General features: G+C 43.7%; 1 protein-coding gene across 1 annotated transcript in view; it reads left to right on the forward strand.

Moving 5' to 3' along the window:
- Positions 1–12,341, forward strand: part of DNER (delta/notch like EGF repeat containing) — a 332,455-nt gene extending 320,114 nt beyond the window's left edge. Inside the window, exons 12-13 of the mRNA XM_060106971.1 lie at positions 5,530–5,776; positions 12,230–12,341. Of these exons, the coding sequence (XP_059962954.1) occupies positions 5,530–5,776; positions 12,230–12,341 (359 nt within the window). The remainder of the gene's footprint in view (positions 1–5,529; positions 5,777–12,229) is intronic.
- Positions 12,342–23,017: the final 10,676 nt, after the last annotated feature.

Genomic DNA, 23,017 nt, shown 5'->3' on the forward strand with positions numbered 1-23,017 from the left:
ACAAAACTCATGAGCTTCCACTCTAACCTGGTTGTCTTGCCATGTCCCCTGCGTGCCTCCAGCACTTCATCCATCCAGGGATACAAGCCAAAGGCCAAGAAATTTGACACTACCTTTGTCTCTCCTCACTGGCCTCTACAAGCTGCACAGTCTGGTGAATTCCACCCCTAACTCACACCCACATTCCTTCACCTCTCTGTCTCCACCCCGCTCACTCAGGCCAAGCCACCACCAGCTCCGCCAGATGCCGCAGTAGCCTCTGACCTGGCTTCCACCCTAGCCCCTCAAACCCTTTCTTCATATACAGCCAGAAGCAACCTTTCTTTTCTTTTTGCTTCCTTTCTTTCTTTTTAGTTTTCCAAAAGTATTTAACCTTTTCATTATTTGAAAATTTTTTTCATTGTGGTAAAATACACATAACTATCTTAACCATTTTTAAGTGTTAAGTACATTTATATTGTATACAATATTGTAAGTACATTCATATTTATATTGCAACCATCACCACCATCTTTCCTCAGAATTCTTTTCATCTTGCAAGACAAACTCTACACCCATTCAACAGTGACTGCCCATGCTTCCACCCCATCTCCCCCAGCCACCTTCCCTCCCTCCCTCCCTCCCTTCCATCACCTGCCCCCCTCCTCAGCCTCTGGTAGCCACCATTCTACTCTCTGGGTTTTTTTTTTTCCTATATGTTGCACATATAAGTGACATCATGCAATATGTATCTTTCTGTGTCTGGTCTATTTCACTCAGCAGAATGTCCTCCAGTTCATCTATGTGGTCATAAATGGCAGAGGCATCTTTTCAAAGTGCAAATCTGAACCCTCAGACCCACCCTGCAACCACTGTTTCCATCCTTGCCCACACCAAGTTGCTATTAAAGTACATCAGTGGGGCTTCCCTGGTGGCGCAGTGGTTGAGAGTCCGCCTGCCGATGCAGGGGACACGGGTTCGTGCCCCGGTCCGGGTAGATCCCACATGCCGTGGAGTGGCTGGGCCCGTGAGCCATGGCCGCTGAGCCTGCGCGTCCGGAGCCTGTGCTCCGCAACGGGAGAGGCCACAACAGTGAGAGGCCCGTGTACCGCAAAAACAAACAAACAAACAAACAAAAACATTAATGACTAAAGAGCAAAGGCCCCACTCTTGCCTATGGGACTGGGAGGGCTGCCCTTACACTGTGGGGAGGTGCCCCGTCTTCACTCAGACAGTCTCTGCCTTGCTGCCTTGAGCGGCCACCCTGTCCTCCTTCCAGCTCCTCACTCTGCTTTCCACCTCCTCCCAGGTCTTTGCCTGGGACAGCCTTCCCTTTGCTGTTCTCCATCCCTGGTGACTATGCACTCACCCTTAGAGCCACGCTTGCTGTGGACCCCCATCGCAAAAGCTCTCCTGATTCCCCAGTTAGATGACGATTCCCTTGTCCCCTCTCGAAGCAGTGCCACTCTGGTCCCTCATGGCTTAGCACACTTGGACTTAGCCAAGCGGGTTAGCCCACTTTCCTCTCAGTCTTCCCTTGCTTCTTACCCCAGGCACTCAGCACAATGCTCGGCGTATAGTAGGTGCTTATTGATACCGGTTCAGTGATGGGATCGCTAGGAGGGAGGCGAGCTGTGCCTTCCGTTCCCCCCGCTTCTGCATCTTCTGAAGATTAATGAGAATGTTAACTTTTTTCAGTCTCATTGACTGTTTTGATTGTCCACCTGACTTTTAGCTACAGAAAACATAAAGAAATTTGAAATCCCACCTCAGTTATTCTAGGCCACAGATGGTTCAAAAATTATCTAGCTATCTAAGTGACATCTACTCCAAACAGACTTTCATTCCTTTACTTTCAGACTCTTTTTAAGTCTGAAAAAGACTTTAAAAGTAGGTGGACAAATTAGTCTAGCTAGATTCACCTGGGTAAATGAAAAAACAGATATGGGAAATGTATTTTAGAATTAAATTTGTCTATCGAATGAGGTCTCTTTTAGGTGGAGCGGAGGTGGTCGGTGGGTCTCGTTTTATCCTCAGCTTGGCCGCTGACTGCCTGCTTTACCTTGAGCAGAGGCTCCGAGTCCAGCCCCTACGTAGCTCCTATTTTCATACCGATTGAAATGTTAAAGGTGAAAGCACTTTAGAAGATACAAAACCTCAAACAGATTGAGTTTAAACCGAAATGCAAATGCTCCCTGAGACCCAGAAGTGCGACATTTTCCCTGAACAGTTGGTGTGCATGCGTTCCTGGTCATGCACCTGCCGGGGCTGGTGAGGTCATCCCTTCCAGCGTGCTCTGGTGCATGATTTTTCCCCGAGCCCTGCCACAGCCACTATAGTAAATGATTCATGCACGGGGACCCCCCGTATGTGGCAGAGCGATGACTTATGGACCGGGAGGCGGCAGCTGCAGACACCTGCTGCAGATACATTTGCTGCCTCGCAGACCAAATGTTGGATTTATTCAGATCCAGCTTGCCTACGAATCCACCTAGCGTGCAAAAGCAGCCACATTCACTTATCAGACAAGTTTTAGATGACAATAGGATGGAAAAAGCAAAGGACGGGCAGGGAGGAGAAACAGAAGTTCAGGAGAAATTTTGAGAAAGTTTTCCCAAAAGTCCAAACAGCTTGGAATTCAGAGTTTGGGGAAATAGAGCAGATGGTCAGAAATGCAAGCGATTTAGGCAGCTTATTAGGCCTGGGGCAGTGTGCCGAGCACGTAACCTAGTACAGTTGTTTTTCTGCTTCAGTGGCCGTGTGCGGTTGTGCACTGGCTGTGTATACACAATCAGTGTGATGTGTAAGCTATTTACACGAAGGTGTGCATTGACCATAGGAACTCATCAAGAACTTGTGTGGCTGCCACAGTGATCAGATCTGAGTGCTCCACCGAGCTGGAGTAGAAACAGTATTGGCTGCCCTCGTGACGATGCTCAGTGAGTGTTATAGCACACCCTGTGAGTGCTGGACTCCAGCCTACAACTGAATTTTTCAGAGAATGTTGAAATACTTGGAAATCAAGTGAGTCATGCTTCTCTTTCAGCCAGAAAGATGACTTGTCTCTCTCCATGTGCACCAGGTTACTGCCAGATGAAAAGGCTGCCAAGCCGGGACTGAGTCTTGGTTTCACAAAACAACCCCTCTCTTCCATTGTGACCATTTATTTGCAGTGATTTATGTCGTTCCATCTGCCTGTGTGTGCGTTGGCTGCACGGGCTTTGTGATCAGGAAGGCAGGCTCGAGTGGCAAAACCAGACTTCGAGGCCCTTGGTGTAAAACTCAGGAGCCAGAAGATCTGGACACACACTCAGAAGTCACTTCATTCATCCCGTTCTTCTCAAACTCTCAGGAACCAGCCAGGCTCAGGGCATGGGTCAGTTTTCCATTAGGCTTCTAGGAAAAAGGTCTGCACATTCGGATCCTTGTTTGGGTGTTTACCTGTGCTCTTGTGCAGATCGTAACTTGTCAAGGGAAAGAATAGCTGATTCTGAGACTCCAGTGTCACCGAAGATGTCGCTAAGATGAGAGTATGAGGACCCAGAGGTGACAAATACTCTCACCTAAAGTGGAAAGGGGCTTGAGGATTTCACAGGAAGACAGGCCCATTCCCACCCACCCCTGAATCCCATTTCCAAGCACCCAGAGTCCTAAGGTGGAAATCATGGCCTGGAGGTGATGGTGGTGGAGGTGGCAGTGTGAGTGAAGTAGAGAATGCATCCTCTTTCCCAAGTTCAGTTTCTCTTTGATCTTATCTAGCCCTTTTTAATCTTCACAGCTTCCTTTCAAATCCTGGTCACATTATCTGAACCATTCCATTCGTATGCAGGTCTGTAAACAGGACATAATTAGACACTCTTGACCTGTGCCAGATACAGCAATTATGTCCATCCATCCACTTTTTTCCTGCCCATCCAGGTTGGTGTTTTTTGAATGGGCACAGGGCAATGCCTGATAATCCTCAGCTCAGAGTGCGTGCCTCAGAGGATAGGATCCTCCTCCTCTGTATCCTTCCCTCTTCCACCACTGCAGCTGCTCCTCCTTAGGGACCACCCACCATGGGCCCAGCAGTGGACTTTCTTACTTTTCTTTACATGTTTTCGAACTTAACGCTCCCAGCAAGCTTATAGGGTATATGTTGCAATTATCATCTTATAACGGAAGAAATTGAGGCTCAGGGAGGTCAAGTAAACCTTGCATCTGGGATTGAAAGCAAGGTTGGTGTGATCCCAAGGCTCACACCCCTTCTGCTAGTTATGCTGGAAGATAATCCCATGGGTGTTTTCTTCAAATGACTTATTGCTTACTTTTTAATTATTACAAACAGACTGCATTCTTCTCTCTCTTTTTTAAGTTGGAAAAGACTGAGGTGTGTAAAGAAGGAAATAAAAATCCCATGCAGGCCTGCTTTTCAGAGATCACTGTTGTTAGCACACTGCTGTGTGAGGCAGAGGCTAAGAACTTGGACCCAAACTTGCCAACATGCTCACCCGGGAAGTGACATCAGCTTCCTAGACATTGTCTGTAAAGTGGGGAGAAGGAATAATATATCTTCCGGGGGTTGTGATGATTAAATGAGGTGTTTTCAAAAAGCTTAGTGTAGTAAGAATACAACAAATGTTCATCATTGGTATCACTCCATCCTGAGCTTTTCAGTAAGGTAGACGTTGGAAACTCGTATGTGATTGTACTCTACAACTAGGTTCTGTTCAGTAACCCTTTTTTTTTTTTTTAAATTCTTTTGCTATTTGGTGAATATCTCTCCGTCTCACTAAGAGTTGAATATTTAGGTTGTTTCCCATTTTTCCATTTTTACGAATTGTGTTGTCTGTTGGTGGGGTAGAGAGAGAATATGGGGTTGAGAGACTCCAGCTATATCTATAATGTGTTATTTCTTTTAAAAAAGACCTTTAAACATATAAAACAGAGAAGGTCAAATAGGAACATTTATTAACTTTGAGTGGTGAGTACATGGGTGTCTGTGCTATCTTCTGAACTTTTTTCTAAATGTGTGATAGTTGATAATCTAACATTTAAAAATTGTGCTGCTGAGATGAACATCCTTGCCCCCAGGGCTTTATGCATTTATAGGACCATTTCCTCAGCATAAGTTCTGAACATTGAAATTTCTGGGTCAAAGGAAACTCCATGCAGTCTGCACAGGGGTTGTGTGTCCATTCACACAGTCCCCATTTCTGTACCCCTGTCAACTGTGGTTATCAAAATTTTAAAATAATATTTGGGAACTGATATAGGAATTGCGTTTTAAAAAAATAATTATGAAGCTAAACAATTTTCTACTTGTATTTCCTTGGTGAATTCATTTTTATATTCTTTGGGCATTTTTCTATGGCATGTTCCTGTTTTTTCTTAATGATTTGTAAGAGGTCCGTATATAGTAAGGCCTTTGGTCTGGATTATCCATAGAAAACAATTCTCCCCAGCTTGGACAGCCCTTATATTTTAGGTTCCTGATGTGAGGACAGGAAAGTCCTCCCCATTCAAAAGGGCACAACTCATCCGCAGCCGTTTGCTTCTGTCTGCCTTCAGACATCCAGTGGAAGTCCGGGCACATGGCGGAGAGTCTCACCAACATGCCCCGGCACTCCCTCTACATCATCATCGGCGCCCTCTGTGTCGCCTTCATCCTGATGCTCATCATCCTGATTGTGGGGATTTGCCGCATCAGCCGCATCGAGTACCAGGGCTCTTCCAGGCCGGCCTACGAGGAGTTCTACAACTGCCGCAGCATCGACAGCGAGTTCAGCAATGCCGTGGCCTCCATCCGGCATGCCAGGTGGGCGGCGGGAGGAGGCGGGAGGGAGGTGCTGCTTTCACACGCGCATTCTCAGTATCAGGGTTATATTATGAACAGGACTTGACATCCCCAAGGAGGGTTTCAAAGAATAAAACATAAGTTCAAGGTAGTGTTGGGGGACCGGATAATTAGGCTGTTTCATAAGCAAACCCCTTTAATTTGCTGCTGGCTTTCTGTTTTCATTGAATACATTCATTCATTTTGTGTTTATCTCTGTTATAAATATCTGACTCTTCATCACTGTGTGTGAAACATTTTTTTTATAGTTTATGATCTCAATTTATTTTTTGTTTCATGTCTTATTAGGCTGAAATGACTGCATCTCCCATGAGAAGTCAAACATATAATACTGCTAGAGTTGCTTCATTTCATGACTTCACAATACCTTCAAGAATCCAAACTCCCTCTATTTCTCCATGTCATCATAACTTGCTTTTTGATATGGTCTCTTATACATGTTCACTTCTTTATCACTACATTACTACCTAGACAACAATATCTAGGAGTTGTGAAACATTTTTTGATGATTTTTTGGGGGGGATGTGTTTAGCTGTGTTGTTCTTCTAACAGTCAAAGTGAGTATAAATTACCCATTTGATTTAAGGACTTATTTTAAAAAGTCAAATGATGATCATTCGGCTGTTAGAGTTCGTATTGTATAAAATAGTGTCCTCTCCTGGAAGAAAGGCTCCTGTAGAGACAGGAATTAGTGTGGTATCATAGAAAGAGCGTGAGTCTGGGTGTTGGAGCGACATCGTTAAGCCCAACTGCTCCATTACCTGACTGTATTTTATTTTAATTAATTAAATTATTGAGTTATTTATCTTTGGCTGCTTTGGGTCTTCATTGCTGTGTGTGGGCTTTCTCTAGTGCGGCAAGCAGGGCCTACTCTTTGTTGCGGTGCACAGACTTCTCATTGTGTTGGCTTCTCTTGTTGCGGACCGCAGGCTCCAGGCGCAAGGGCTTCAGTAGTTGTGGCACATGGGCTCAGTAGTTGTGACTCGTGGGCTCTAGAGAGCAGGCTTAGTAGTTGTGGCACATGGGCTTAGTTGCTCTGCGGCATGTGGGATCTTCCCGGACCAGGGCTCGAACCCATGTCCCCTGCACTGGCAGGTGGATTCTTAACCACTGCGCCACCAGGGAAATCCCTGACTGTATTTTAAACCGGTGATTTAACCTTCCACAAATACAGTTCCCTCAACTGTGGGAAGGGAGAACTACCTCCTTAAAGAGTTATGACAATCAAATTAAATTACAAATATTAAAAGATTTTATAAACAGATAAACCACATTTACTTCTCCAAATCTATTACAACATGGAAAAAATCAGTTAATCTAATTTTGTTGAGTTTTGCAAGGAGTATTTACTAAAAAAATAATAGTGATATTGTGTATTAAAAGCATCATCTTTTCCTTCAATTGGTAGAACAGTCTAAAGCACACAGTTCAGAAAGTGAGTGTGCTGTAGCAAAAAGTGGGCTGAGCCTGGTGTCTTAAGATTGAGCCTCCAGGGAACTATTACCTGCATAATCTTTGTTGGGACGTCATGATTGATATTGTTCAAGACACAAGCAGGTCCAAATTCTGTCTGAATGGCATAGAAGCTCAGAGGTTCAGAAAGTTAGTTTTCTTCCAGAGGAAACCCGCAAACCTAAGACTCAGGTCTTAGAGTGAGTCCAGGGGAAACAAAAACCAGAACCTGGCTTCCAAGGAGAGGAGCCAGTGGATGAGAGAAGTTGGGAGATAAAGAGCATCTGCCCCAAAGCCCAGGGCAGCTTCTTTGTGGGAGCTGCACTAGCCTTACTTCTGTAACTTTGGGGGAGATGAGAGAGTTAACCCTCTTCCAGGTCAAGCCCTAAAGATCAGCCTCGTAGTGGGAGCCTTTGTTTAAGAGTCAACAACTCAGCAACACAGCTTCCAGGAAACATTGAGGTGAATCTCTGCAATCTCTTCTTAATTGTTTATTTGACTCTTTCCTCTTGAGTAAAGAGCAGTGAGTTTTATTACTGTATCTCCAGTGGGTCCTGGCACATGGTAGACCTCACTAAAACTTGAGGTCTGAAATGAATGGATGATCTCAGTGGGGGGTTGGCACAGGATGTCTTGACCTGCCTGAGAAGTAGATTCATCCCAGGGCACCAGCTTTGTAAGTGGTACCAGCCTGCAGGAGTATTTGGAGTGTCTTGAAATCATTGGATGAGAGATAGAGGATGTAAAGAGAAAAGGAGAGTAGACAAATTCATTTGTTTCTCAAAAGTCTTCCTGAAGGGGCTTAGTTCACCAGAAAAGAGCAGAATCCATAGCTCTATACGGGGATGTATTGGGAGACCCAAGAAATCAGATTCCCTCCACACTCCCCTACCCTGGAGGAATCTCTGACTAAGGTCCTTTTGCATTCAAGAGGAAGAAGAGTATTTTATCTCAGCCCTGGAATAAGTTAAGATAGGTTCTTCTGGGCTTCCTGCTTATATAGCCCACTGAAAATATACTTAACTGAATACTTCGGGAAGGAAAGAATAAATTTGAAAGCATTTACAAACCTGGTTCTTATTCGGTACTGATTTTTATCAAAAATATTTATGCAGAATTCCTAACCAACAAGCTCCTGCGTGCACCAGTGACTGCAGATAAAACCATTGATGTTAATACAGTGCCTTCCCAAACATCTGAGAACATTCCTGTCTAAACGTTTATTCAGCTATGACCTGTGGCTTCCACAACATGGTTCTCCAGAGGCCCTGGCTGGATGTCTGGCTGGTTGGCCCTTTTGCCCCTTTTCCTGGAGACCCTGGAAAGGCATTGACAAAAACTGAGTCCTTTTGCAATTCCCCTCTTCCTAGCTTTGAGCATCAGCCTATAGGTAGGATGCATTTCATGGCCTGTCTCCCTGCCACTAGCCTGGAGGTGACATAGGATCAGAATGACTGAAGCTGAGCAGCTGCACAGGATGAATCCTGACTGGGTCATCTGTGACATTCCCTAGTGACCCAGGGAGTGTCTGGTGATTCTGACGTCAGCAGTCGGCTGGTGCTGGGTTGAGAAGGAGCCCCCTGCTTTCCTATGAGTAATCTGTTCCACAGCCGCTTTGCTTACACTCAGGCTGGAAAGACTTTGTGACAGACTGGCAGGAGTGAAGCCACAGCTCTCTGAGTTCTACATCTGAGGTCACACTTCGCTTGCTGATTGCTTACTGCTCTACCAGCTATAAGTGCCCCATCACAGAAAACAAACAAACAAACAGAGAGCTGGGAAAGGACAAAGTCGCTTTTTCTCAAACAGCATCTCCCGATGTGGGCCTTTTAAAAGCTCACATCCACCTGCCGTTCTTCGAGGTATTGTTTAGCTGTTGACTTCCAGGGGAATATGAACTAGAAGAATGTACATACTTTGACCTCCCTCATAACTGGTTTCAGTTTCTTTTGTTTCTTTAGTAAAATAAGGCGCACAAGACTGGTCACCAACTATGATGTTTGAGCTGTCAGTGACATCGATACCACAGCTGCACAACTGCTGTTAGTGCTTCTACGATGGTTAACACAGCCAGACACAATGCTAAATCCTTTGCAGAGAGACTGTGGGTGACCCTTATAGTCTTCATCCACGGCCTGTGAAACATTTTAGACTTTGTGGGCCATATGGCCTCTGGGTCTTTGTGACCAGCTCTGCCTTTGTCGTGCGAAAGCACCAGAGGCATTATGAATGGGCACAAACTGTGTTCCAATAAAATTGTATTTAAAAAACAAGCAACAGGCTATTACTAGCTTGCAGACTATAGTTTGCTAATCCAAGGTCTACACTTTAATTTTCTCTAGCTTCCAATTTTTTTTTTTAAGCAATTAAGATGTCCCTTTAGGCTAAGGAAAAACAGTGCATTGTTTAAAAAAAGAACAGTTGCATAAAAACTCCTGCCATAACATAGGCAAGCTCTGACATTGGTTTATGCCTGAGAGTTTAAAATGGAATTCTATAGGTATTAGCTTATTCCTTAACATCCACCCAATTCTGAGACACTAAGGAAATATAAAAAGCTGTTAGCGTTGGAAATTTAAGTATGAATGCACATTTGTTTTGCACTAACTCTGAGATCACTACTCTGATAGGTGTGGGAGATTGAAGGAGAGTCTTAACGTCATTTTACATCTTAGCTTCCATATAGTAGATGCTGCACTTTGGGTGGGGATTTCTGTGTCTCACCTAAGGAATTTGGAGGCTTCTCAGGAGCTGGTTAGGTCATAGTGCAGGGAATCCAGCTCTAATTGTGCTGGAGTGTTAGTCGTACTTTCACCAGGTACCCTTGTACCAGTGTTACACTTTGCGATCCAGGCTGAGTTTCCCATGCAGACACAAAGCAATGCTTGTTGTCCTTCAGTTGACTATGTGTGTGTACAGTGGACACCTGGCAGCTCTTGAATGCCTTCAGCTCTTGCTTTGTTATGCTCAGTGGATCTGGAACGCTCATCCTCAAACCTGCCTTGTCAATATCCAGCTGCACGACAGCAATGTAAGATCACGGCCCTTTGAACTAGAGCTTGTGGATGGATTGCATAACATGGAGGCATTTAACTTTCTAGATTTGGAGGAAACAGATTATTCTTCAAACTGGAATCATGTAAAAAATAAAATGGGTATTGTAAACCTGTATTCAACTTATTACGTTGCTTGGATTTTTCCTGCTGGCCAACCAATTGATTCACAGGCTGCATAGGATTCGACGACACTCCCATTGGAGTTCCTGCAGGAAACCGTCCCATGGCTACCATGTTTGGATACAGAGAGCTTTACACTGGAATTTCCTGATTTTTAAAATTAATTAAATTAATATTATTGGTGGTGTATTGCTGCCGGTGTCTCTAGCTATTTTATGAGAAATAGGTTGTCAAAATGCTTGCTCCTTTAAGTAGCCTCCGAAATCTTCAGACTTGGGAGAAAGTGTTAAGAGCCAATTGGCTTTTATATTGTTGCCCTTTTCCTCTTCTCAGATTGTGCAGACCTCAGTCAGTTTAGATAAACAAACCTCAGGCTGGAGTCCAATCCATATTTATGCCCACACAACTCCGGACCCTCAGTGAGGCTAACATGTTAGACATAATTTTACTGAAGACTTTTTAATAGTGCCGCAAGAGCTGTGGTTTCTTGGTGGCAGAATGCTTTAACTCTTTATCTTTGCACTTTGCCTGGTGCCTATCTGGCATGATTTGTGCCTGTGCAACTCCAGAAGGCCAGTAAATCTTGAGTGAATTGGAATACAAGATTGATCAATGTTTAAAAATAAGAGATCATATGAAGAAGGCAACGTTTTCTCACTTCCCACTTGATTCTACTTCTCATCTCTGTATGTGAGAAGACAGACTTTCCAAGATATAAAAAGAAGAGATAGGAAAGGTGGGGAGATGGGATTAAAGCCATGGGCAATAAGCCCGGAGAAGTCCTTGGGGGCCCATCCTGGCAATCCTTTTAAAATTTGAGATTCTTTTAAAATTTCTTTTTTAAATAGGTTCCATTGGACTTGAAACAGTTAAAAAAATGTTGTTTATAAAAGGGAGGAGGGGTGGCGCGCTAGTGAGGAAGATTGTTTAAATCATATTGCACTCCAGGGGCCTTTAGGGAAGGTGAGGTCTTGAAAGGGAAGAGACCACCCAGAAGTTGAATTGGCTCTACTTTAATAATCGCCATTTTAACACTGGTTTGGCGGGAAGTCCTGAAATTGGATTTTGACACTCCTGGCTTCTGCGCTTCAGTCCTGCTGTCAAGGGGTTTTTGATATACACAAGTCTGTTGGGACAATGGCTTTGTGCTCAGAGAAGAAAGAATGGCCTGTGTGTACATAGGCGTTGGGGAGTGATAGGTGGGTGCCATCGGATGGAGGGTGCCCGCACAGATTGTGGACTAACACCTTGTTATTTGAAGTCATTTCCTCTCTCTGCCTTCCTCCTTGTCTTGGGACCTCAGGTGGCCTCTGAGCCCTCACAGCCCTCCTGCAAGTCCCAGGGGAGAGGCTGTGCACAATCCAGAGAAGCCCACCCTGCCACTCTGCATTCCAGGCACTAGAGTGGATGTAAACTAAACTTGCCTCTCCAAATCGCTCTGGGTCTGAGAAGAAGACAAATCGATACTTGTTTTCTGGAAACCTATTGTAGAGCCATCACGCCTGACTGCTCTTCCAAGACTTAACCTACAAGCTTCGCTATTAATTTGGACTCTATGTTCTGTGAAATCCAATTTTTGCCCTCCCACACCAAAGGCTAATATTCATACTCATTCAATGTTAATATCAAGAAGTCTTAAATTTCTGTACTTGCTAGAGAAGATATTTGAGAGTATTTTTATAGTTCCATTTGATTCTTGAAGATAAGTTATTGTCACCGATCACCTTTAACAGGACTTGAGAGCCAACAGTTCTCTAACCAGAGTCCTCCCTCCCTGTGATTTCAGGTTTGGAAAGAAATCCCGGCCTGCGATGTATGATGTGACCCCCATCGCCTATGAGGATTACAGCCCTGATGACAAGCCCTTGGTCACACTGATTAAAACAAAAGATTTGTAATCTTTTGGGGGATTATTTTTCAAAAAGATGGGCTACTACATTCATTTAAATATTTTTAAGTAAATGAAAAGCTTAAGAAATTTAAAATGTTAGCTGCTCAAGAGTTTTCGGTAGAATATTTAAGAACTAATTTTCTGCAGCTTTTGGTTTGAAAAAAATATTTTAAAAACGGAATTTGTGACATCCATAGACTACGTTTTAATGTGCTTTCAGCTCTCTAAACTATATGCTTCGACTAGTGTGTGCACTTCCCATGGTAGATATTATTACGAAACCCAGATTGTTTTCTGCGGTTGTTACAGAATAAGTCTAAGCGAGGACAAGTTTGTATTTGACGTGTGAGTGTTGGCTTTTTGAGTAGAGTTAGGAAACACATGTAGAGTACAAACCATAATACAGTATACCCATTACTTAAAAAGAAGTCTGAAGTGCTTGTCCTGTGAAAAAGAAACTAGTTAAATTTATTATTCCTAACCCGTATGAAATTAGCCTTTGCCTTACTCTGTGCATGGGTAAGTAACTTATTTCTTCACTGTTTTGTTGAACGTTGCAGAAACTGGAAACATTCGCTTGAGTTTCTTTTTGTCATTTTCGTAACATTTGTCAGGCTAGGCCTTGAAAACATACATGATGACAGGGCCTAGTGAGGCAAATTATGATCAAACTGAATCTGTATTTTCCTTTACAAGTCCAGGTTTCTATAGTTGTTCCTTGCTAAGGGGTAGTAGATGTAAGAGCGTACCAGTTCCTTCAGTAGTGAGTATTTCTCATAGTGCATCTTTATTTATATCCAGGACATTTTTGTGGCTGTATTTGATTGATATGTGCTTCTTCTGATTCTTGCTAATTTCAAAGAATACTGAATAAATGTTACCAAGTCAAGGATCCACTTGTCTCTCTTTTTTTTTTTAATTATGTAAAATGTTTGGGTTTGATACTGATTATCAAACAATCCTACTGTCTTTTACATTTTATATGTTCCAAGGAGTACATATTGATGGCTGCTGGAGTCATTCCCTGTGCCTTCTGGGAGCACTCCTGGCTTCCCAATTGTCAGGGAACCATCCATACTGTCTTGTAAACATGAAAGGTGGAAGAAATAACAAGAATTTGCATCTTAACTCTTGCATCAGAATTTGCCGGTGAAATGCAGCACATAGAACTATTGAGGTACATTGAAATTGAGAAACACTTCTAGACGTGATGTGCAGAGAACCTACAGCTTCAAGGAACATATACATTGTTCTCCTACGGGGGCCAAATGAAATTGCCTTAGCAAACAGCACCTAGGTCCTTAGAAACTCAAAGGCAGCTTACAGCCACCCTACATTCAATTCCATTTTGCATCCAGATGCTGACCCAAAGTCCCGGAGTCTTTTTAAAAAAACCTACATTGTCTTCACATGGGAACGTTTGGTAAGACCAAGAGAAGCCCAGAAACCAGGTGCAAGGGAGGGGTTTAGGCAAAAAGAAGTATTTAAGATGCTTTTCCTTCCTTCTCTTCCCTTAAAACATCTGTCCCTGGGCTTCCCTGGTGGCGCAGTGGTTGAGAGTCCGCCTGCCGATGCGGGGGACACGGGTTCATGCCCCGGTCCGGGAAGATCCCACATGCCGCAGAGTGGCTGGGCCCATGAGCCATGGCCGCTGGGCCTGAGCATCCAGAGCCTGTGCCCCGCAACGGGAGAGGCCACGGCAGTGAGAGGCCCGCATACCGCAAAAAAAAAAAAATCTGTCCCCAATCCTACAAGCGACATAGCAATACACCCACACTCTGATTATTAAATGATACGGTGCAATATGGTAATGTTTTTAGTTTGTTTAAGTGTTAGGAAGTGAAGTAAGAACAAAATATGAGTGGGGCTGGTTGAGCATCCATGGGAACACATGCAAGCCTTCCATTTTCTGGGGGAAGACTTGGTTGTGCAGCACACAGAGACCTCCCTTCACAAGAGACGGCCTGGAAACCACGAAAGTTAAACTCCATCTTCCTGTTGGTTCCTCCACACGCCCAAGGGCAATGTCAGTCGTGCCGGGACCTTCATTTGGAAGCTGCTTCCATCACACCCTCTCAAATAATTTTCAGTCTTCCAAATTTCTAAATTCATTAGACGTGATACCCCTTTATTGGTCTTTTATCAGTCATAATCTGTCTTTTAAAAGCAATTTAATGGAACCCACTCATTCAGGCTGAGAGCTGACTGCCATCTGACAGTCTGAGGCAAACGCCAAACCCATTTAGAGACCTTCGCTTATTCATTTGGACATTCGATAATAATACCTCTCACTGTGCACTTGTTCTGTGTTAGGCAGATGGTGAGCAACAAGGACCTCACAAAAAGATTCTCATTCCGGGGTTCACAGCTTGTTTTGGACCAGACCTTCATCTAATAATCAAACAAGTACAGAATTATACTTTGAAGAGCCCCATGAAGGAAAGGTAAACACTGCCATTCAGCAGCTTATTTGTAGCAGAGTGGATCGGAATCTTGCTTCAACCATTTACTTGCTAACAACTTTGGACATGTAACTCTCTGAGCCTACACCTCAGTAATTTGGAAAATGGGGATAAAGATAGGACCTCCCTTGGAGGGTCATTGTGAGAATTAAATAGCAGAATGTATGTAAATCACTTAGCCTACCTCCAGCATGCATTAAGCATTCAGCAGGTTAGCTATTACTGCTGTTGCTTTTGTTCTTATTTTAGGTACAGACCATACCACAAGGGAGGTTAATAAGCTTCATATCTGTGGTCTGCAGTTAATGCACCGAGGATGGTGAAGGAGTTACGGGAAAGGCTGGAGCACAGCTCCGAATGTGTCAAACACTCCGCCATCTTGTTTAAGTTGTTACTATGCTGTATTTGTAAAAAAAAGCATTTAATAAGCAAGAGTAAACCACCACCCAGGACTTGTTGAACTGGTGATGGTCTCACAACTTAGCAGAGCTGGAATTTGCCCTGTCCTACTGTGAGGGTTCTCACAAGACAGGGCAGCTGTATGTAACAACAGGGATCCTTGTCCCGTAGAAATGGCCCAGCAGTGTCTCCAACTCATTTTGTGGTTTTCTTCAGAGCTCTTTATTCTTGCAAGGAAATGGCATACACGGATAAATCATTTCCAAGTGGTTTAAATTTAATTTCCATGAGCCGATTTCTTTGACATTTGTACCCAGGTCTCTACTTAGTAACGTCAGGCTGGCCTTGGGTCACCAACTGTGCCCCCACTCTAATGGCCTTCTCCTTCTTCATTTCATGGGACTATAATTTTTTGAACCATTTGGCCTGGTTGTGATTTTCTCCAAGAACTGAAGGGTGGCGGGGAGTCTGAATCGATTCTATTTCCAAACAATGTTGTTGGTCAGGTTTAAAAAAAAAAAAACTCTTGAAAACCTTTTCAGGTGCAAATAAGTTTAAGACACAGTTTGACTGTTAAAGGACTTTACAGTTTACTTCTTGGGGCAAACAGAAAAACCATAAGAAAGATGTACATTAAATAATTATAAAATTGTAAGTAACCACTCACAATCACCCTGGGAGACACTGTGGATGCTCCCACAACTGCCATTTCTCTACCCCTCTTTCAACCCACCGTGGGGTGGAAACGCCAGGTATCTGCTACCCCAGCTTCCTTTGCTTTTAGGGTGAGCGTGTGGCTCAGTGTTGGTCAGTGGGACCTTCAAGGAAATCTCCTTGGACTCCCTAAAATGACTTTCCTCCCTGATAAGAGAGAGAAGACAGAGTACAGACTTCTTGTTGTCCATTACTCTTGCTTTTGTGTGCTTTTATGTAAGGACCAGAGGCTTGAAATTACTGCACACCTCCCTTATCCATGAGGGGTGCTGTGCAATTCTGAGGATGTCAGAGGAGAAGGGAGAGAGCTGGTGCTTAGTGATGAAATTGAGCTTTTTATTGGGGAGGTGGTTAAAATAGTACTTTATTTTTTTCCCAGCGTTATTGAGGTGTAATTGACAAATACAGTTGCAAGATATTTAGTGTACAATGTGATGATTTGATACACGTATACACTGTGAAAGGATTCCCTGCATCAAGTTAATTAACACATCCCTATTTACCTTTTTTCTATGTGTGTGTGAGAACATTTAAGTTCTACTCTTAGCAAATTTCAATTATACAATGCAGTGTTATCAACCATAGTCACCATATCATACATTAGATCCTCAGACCTTATTCATCTTATGGCTGAAAGTTTGTTCAGCCTTTTACCAGCCTCTCTCCATTCCCACCCCATCTCCCTACCCACCAGCCTATGGCAACCAATTTTCTACTCTCTGTTTCTTTGAGTTTGAATTTTTCTAAGAGTCCACATATAAGTAATAGCATGAGGCATTTGTTTTTCTCTGTCTGGCTTGTTCCACTTAAGATAATCCCCTCCAGACTCATCCATGTTTTTGCAAATGACAGGATTTTCTTCTATTTTAGACAGTAATATTCCACATCTTCTTTGTTTGTTCATCTATTGATGGACCCTTAGGTTGTTTCCATAACTTGGCTATCGTGAATTATGCTGCAATGAACATGGGAGTACAGATAATCTTTTCGAGATAGTGATTTTTTTTTTTTTTAAAGAAGATGTTGTTGGTAGGAGTTTATTAATTAATTTATTTTTGCTGTGTTGGGTCTTCGTTTCTGTGCAAGGGCTTTCTCTAGTTGTGGCAAGTGGGGGCCACTCTTCATCGCGGTGCGCAGGCCTCTCACTATTGCGGCCTCTCTTGTTGCAGGAGCACAGGCTCCAGACGCGCAGGCTCAGTAGTTGTGGCTCACGGGCCTAGTTGCTCCGTGGCATGTGGGATCCTCCCAGACCAGGGCTCGAACCCGTGTCCCCTGCATTAGCAGGCAGATTCTCAACCACTGCGCCACCAGGGAAGCCCCGAGATAGTGATTTTGTTTCCTTTGGAAATATACCCAGAAGTGGGATTGCTGGATCATATGGTAGTTCTACTTCTAATTTCTTGAGGAAGCTCCATACTGTTTTCCCACAGTGGTTGTATCAGTTTACATTCCCACCAACAGTATACAAGGGTTCCCTTGTATAAGGATTTCTTTGCCACCATTTTTTATTCTTGTCTTTTTGATACTAGATATCCTAAGAGTTGTGAGGTGCTATCTCATTGTAGTTTTGATTTGCATTGCATTTCTGTGGTGGTCAGCGCCACTAGCCGTATATGGTTAATTAAATTTAAACTTTGATTAGAGTTAAGTAAAATAAAAACTTCCACTCCTCACTTGCACTAGCCGCATTGCAAGCACTCAGTAGCCACATGCACTGAGTGTCTGCCATGTAGGGCGGCCCCATCAGTGATCATGTCCCTCATCACAGAATGTTCTAAGGGACAGTTTAAGCCATTTAAAATTGGGAACTCTAGTCCTTGCAGCCCAAAGCAATGTAACTGCTTTTGAAATTGTGTTGTGTATGTGCTCATAACACAATGAGTCATAAGGCAATACTGGATGAATTGTTTTACCAGTCATTCTGTGGAGGGATCAGAGTCAGGGGCTGTGGAAAGAAAGAGGAGAGGGGCCTTGGAAGGTCAGTGAGCATCCTGGTGTGGACAGCCTGGATGACCAGCCTGTAGAGTCCAGAATTTTCCTAGAGTCCATGAAGAGTCATGAATGGCTTTGAGCAGGGAACGAAGAGTCTTCTTATGCTAGAAATAGAAAAGGCACAGACTTGGAAATTGTTCATAACAGGGTTCAATGAACTCTGATAAGGACTTGAGGACATGGGGAGGGGGAAGGGTAAGCTGTGACAAAGCGAGAGAGTGGCATGGACATATATACACTACCAAATGTAAAATAGATAGCTAGTGGGAAGCAGCCACATAGCACAGGGAGATCAGCTCGGTGCTTTGTGACCACCTAGAGGGGTGGGATAGGGAGGGTGGGAGGGAGGGAGACGCAAGAGGGAAGAGATATGGGAACATATGTATATGTATAACTGATTCACTTTGTTATAAAGCAGAAACTAACACACCATTGTAAAGCAATTATACTCCAATAAAGATGTAAAAAAAAAAAAAAGATTTGAATTCCTCGTCAACCTCAGTGTCTTCAACTACAAACTAGGAATGAAAGTAGCTAATTTAGAGCAGGGGTTGGTATACTATGGCCCAAAGGCCAAATATGTCCAAAGCTTGTTTTTGTATAACTTGTGCTCCAGCTAAGAGTGGCTGTGTGTATGTATGTTTTAATGAGATCTTTATTTTAGAATAGGTTTTGATTTATGGGAAAGTTGTGAAGATATCACAGGGAGTTTTCACATATCCCACCCCAGTTGTCCTTATTATCAACATCCTACATTAGTATAGCACGTTTGTAACAACTCATAAACCATTGTTAATATATATTATTATTAAAGTCCATACTTAATTCAGATTTCCTTATTTTTTTACCTGGTGTGCTTTTTCTGTCCCAGGATTCCTGCATTGCATTTAGTCGCTCCGTGTCCTGAGGCGACTTTTGGCTCTGACAATTCCTCAGACTTTCCTTGTTTTTGATGACTTTGACAGTTTTGAGGGGTACTGGCCAAGTACTTCGTACACTGACCCTCTATAGGGATTTTTCTAATGTTTCTTTTCATGATCAGAATGGGGCTATAGGTTCTGGAGATGAAGACCATGGAGATAAAGTGCCATTTTTATCACATCATACCAGACTATCAGCATGGCTGATCACCACTGATGTGAACTTGACCACCCAGCTGAGATAGAGTTCCTTAGGCTTCTCCACTGCCAGGTAACTCTTTTCTTCTCCCTCCTGTGCTCATGTCAAAATAGAGGTGACTTCGGGGGAGCCATTTCCTTGTTAGCCAGCCAGATTTAATTTGTCCAAATAACCAGATTCTTCAGGGAACTGACATTTTGTCTTCATATTCATATTATTAAGCTATACTACTATATTTAAAAGGCCTCCTATTCCCAAGTCCAGGCATACAGACCCTTCACCATGTGCAGAGCTTGAAATCTGTCTGAGGGTCCTTGATGAGGGCTTCTGTCCTGGGCTTATCCTCTGTGTCCACACAGCATCCTTCTGCTGGGCAGTCCCTCTGTTCTCAATAAGGAGACTTAACAGCTCTTGGTCCATACAAGTCCCCTCTGCTTGGTTTATCTGAAGTTGCAAGGTTTGCCCCACGTGATTTCCACTCTGGCGACAATGCAGGCATTTTGAGCTGCTGTGGACACAGCATCCTGTTTTGAGGTATTGTAGAGTGTGTAGAATGCAGAAGCTACTACTGGGCCACTTCCACTTCTTTTGGATATTCCGTTTTGTTCGTCAAGGAGAAGTCATGGTGATTGTCCCGATGGCTTGTCACTCCTCTGCCCTGTGGTCCAGCACCAGGCACACTGTCTCCCTGATTCTCAGAGTCCTTTCAGATCCTTGAGTTCTAGGATCTGTTTTCTATTTATTGTCCCAAATGTCCAGAAATTCCCTGTGCATCTCCAGTTGATGCACAAATACTTTAAAAGATTTGCTTTCAGTGAATATATTTTCCAAATGGATTTGCATTTCCATTTTTAGTGATTTTTCAATAAGATGCAGAAGACTTTACATTTTACACAAATACATCTTCTTTCCCTTTGTGCCTTCTTCCATTACCTATCTTCTCAGACGTCCTTAGAGCACCGATAATATTCTTTTTCTATAAAAAGCTTAGAAAAGTCAGTACGAAAAGTCCTAAAATTCAATAGAGTAGTGGGGAAAGAACATGGACAATTTATAGAAGAAATACAAATGTAAAAGAGAGAAAGGAATTCTAATTCGCTTGTAAGTCAAAGTAAAATAACAATGAAGTGCCACTCTCCTCTTATCAAAATAGCAAGTACAAAGTGTGATGGTGACATCATAGGAGTTATAAAGTCTATCCTCTCCTACACATGAGGAGTGGCACAGCTCTGAAAGTGACTTGGGAAGGGCTGCCTTCTGATGGAGGGGCCAGGACGGGGAGGATGGGGCTTTAGGAAACTTTGTGTGGAGTTCGGTTTAGTTGGCATGTGCCCGAGATTGAGGATGAAACATCAATCAGTCAAATTAAAGAACATTAATGAGAGGGAGGTATTAGGCTCCCCTTTGACTCCCCCCCCCCCTGCAAAGAAGAAAGCCATCCTTGGGCACAGTCCAGCTAAGTGTGACACCTGCAGAGAGACCAGAGGATGACGATGATGCATTTGGCCTTACAGAGGCAGATGTGGTGGGGAGACTGGAAGGACGGGCATGCGGAGGGTTATTCCATTGCTCTCCCAGGCTTTGGCTCAGTGCATGCGTGTAGTGCATACAAACTTTAAGAAAAAAACTGGAATCCTACCGATGCCTGGTTGGTAACCTATTTTTAATTAAACATTTTTTTAGGAGCGTTTTCCCTTCATTAAACATAGGCTTTAAAGTCGCTGTTCAAAGATTTCTTTCCCAGGGAGACCTGCCATGACCTGTATTAAAGAGCCCCTGTCACTTTCTTCACAGCTTTCTCACTTGGTTTTCTCCTAACACTAATCACTGCAAAATACACACATGTGCACGTGCATCCCGCTAAACTAGAAGCTGTGGGAAAGCAGGAGCCTCCTCTCTTTCACTCACACCTGTCTCCTCAGCACCTGGACTTCAGACAGGTGCAGGGTAGGTACTCAATGAATGTTTGTTGAATGAATAAATGAGCAAATGAATGAACGCTACATAATAGCTTATAAAATGGTTACTCCCTAAAATTAAAAAAATATTTTTCCAAGTTTATTGAGGAATAATTGACATATAATCATATATATTTAAAGTATACAAAATGTGTGTAGGTATCTATGTATATGTATATATGTATATGTGTATATATATATAAAATGATTACCAGTTCCAAGATAATTAACAGTCATCACCTCACATAGGTAATTGTTTTCTTGTGATGAGAATACTTACTAATCTCAGCAAATTTCAAGTATACCATACTCTATTATTAACTATAATTACCACACTGTGCATTAGATCCTCAGAACACTTTCATCTTATACCAAGTTTGTGCCCTTGGATCCGCATCTCCCCACGGCCCCCTACCCCAGTTGCACACACAAGTGATACCATACAGAATTTGTCTTTTGGGCTTCCCTGGTGGCACAATGGTTGAGAGTCCACCTGCCAATGCAGGGGACACGGGTTCGTGCCCCGGTCCGGGAAGATCCCACATGCCGTGGAGTGGCTGGGCCCGTGAGCCATGGCCCCTGAGCCTGCGTGTCCGGAGCCTGTGCTCCTCAATGGGAGAGACTACAACAGTGAGAGGCCCGCGTACCGCAAAAAAAAAAAAAAAAGAATTTGTCTTTCTCTGTCCAGCCCATTTCACTTAGCACAATGCCATCAAATTCCATCCATGTTGTCAAAGGTGAAAAGAGTTCCTTCTTTTTTATGGCTGAATCATATTCCTTTGTGTATATATACTTCATTTTCTTTATCCTACCATCTGCTGAAGGACATTTAGGTTATTTTCACATCTTGGCCCTTACGAATAATGCTGCAGTGAGCATGGGAGTACAGATATCTCTTCGTACTTTCTAAAATTTTAATCATATGTTTATCACTGGACATTCAAGGGACTTCCAACTTTTCACTCTTGTCTGTAAAACTCCAATGATCATCTCTGTACATAAATCTTCATTAGTTTCACTAAGGATTTCCTCTTGTCAGACCACAGGATGTGGCATTGCGGGTGAGAAGATGAAGGTTCTCGCAATGGAGTCATTTCTTGAGGCAGAGACTTGGTCGTTTGGTACCTCCGTTGGCAGATATAGGGTCTGGAATACATCGGAATATATCAGGAGCTCAAGACATGTTTGGGGAGTGAACCAACTAAGCAGTGGAGCTAGAGGAGACTTTGTGCTTCTTGGGACTCGGCGCCTGTCTCATAGGTCCTCCAGGAGCGTCGGGACCATGGTGGCCTGGCACCACGTGTGCTGTGCCTGGTGGCCAGACGGTCTCCTCACCCACGGAGGCCTGTGGGTGGATGGCTGACACATGAATCATTGTGGCCACTGAGAACCGCAGAGAGCTCAAGCAGCCCAGTGAAATGGGCTCTTTGCCTCAGGAAACATTTTGTGGAGTCTGAGGATCAGAGGGGACCTGAGTGAAGAAATGCGATTTGATAGTCTTAAGTGCAGAGGTGACAAATGTCTTCAAGAGTTTTCTGGGCTGTAATTGGTCATGTTTGGAGCAGGACCACAGGAGCACCCTGGCAGAGGCCATCTGGAGTGCCGGGAGGCAAGACAAGGGCTAATTGGTTGTGTGTGTGTCTCTGGTAGGAGGCTCAAGTCTCCTAACGCTGGCTGGAAATCCTGGCTGGCAAGGCAGCTGCTTGCTCCCTGGGCAGCAGAAAGCCAGCATCCGCCCCCACTTCCTCCCCATGTGCCCTTCCGAAAACCCCCGTCATCACTTTTTTCTCCCCTCCTACACGTTGCTTGTCATGGATTTGGGGCCTGTTTGAACAGGAGTTAGTCTTGGTTTAACTGACCCCATGAGCAGGTAGAATGGAGCCCTTTATTTTCCCCAGGTACCATTTATGGGTTAGAAATGAAAGGGAATGGGGAGCAAAATAGGAAAATGTGTGCTGGGAAGGACCATCTGCTTGGGGAACTGTGAGTTTGGGTTATAGGACACACGCTTTTACACACTGGGCAGCTCCCAGGAACCA

This window comes from Mesoplodon densirostris, chromosome 8 (assembly GCF_025265405.1).
Source record: "Mesoplodon densirostris isolate mMesDen1 chromosome 8, mMesDen1 primary haplotype, whole genome shotgun sequence".
Lineage (NCBI taxonomy): Eukaryota > Metazoa > Chordata > Mammalia > Artiodactyla > Ziphiidae > Mesoplodon > Mesoplodon densirostris.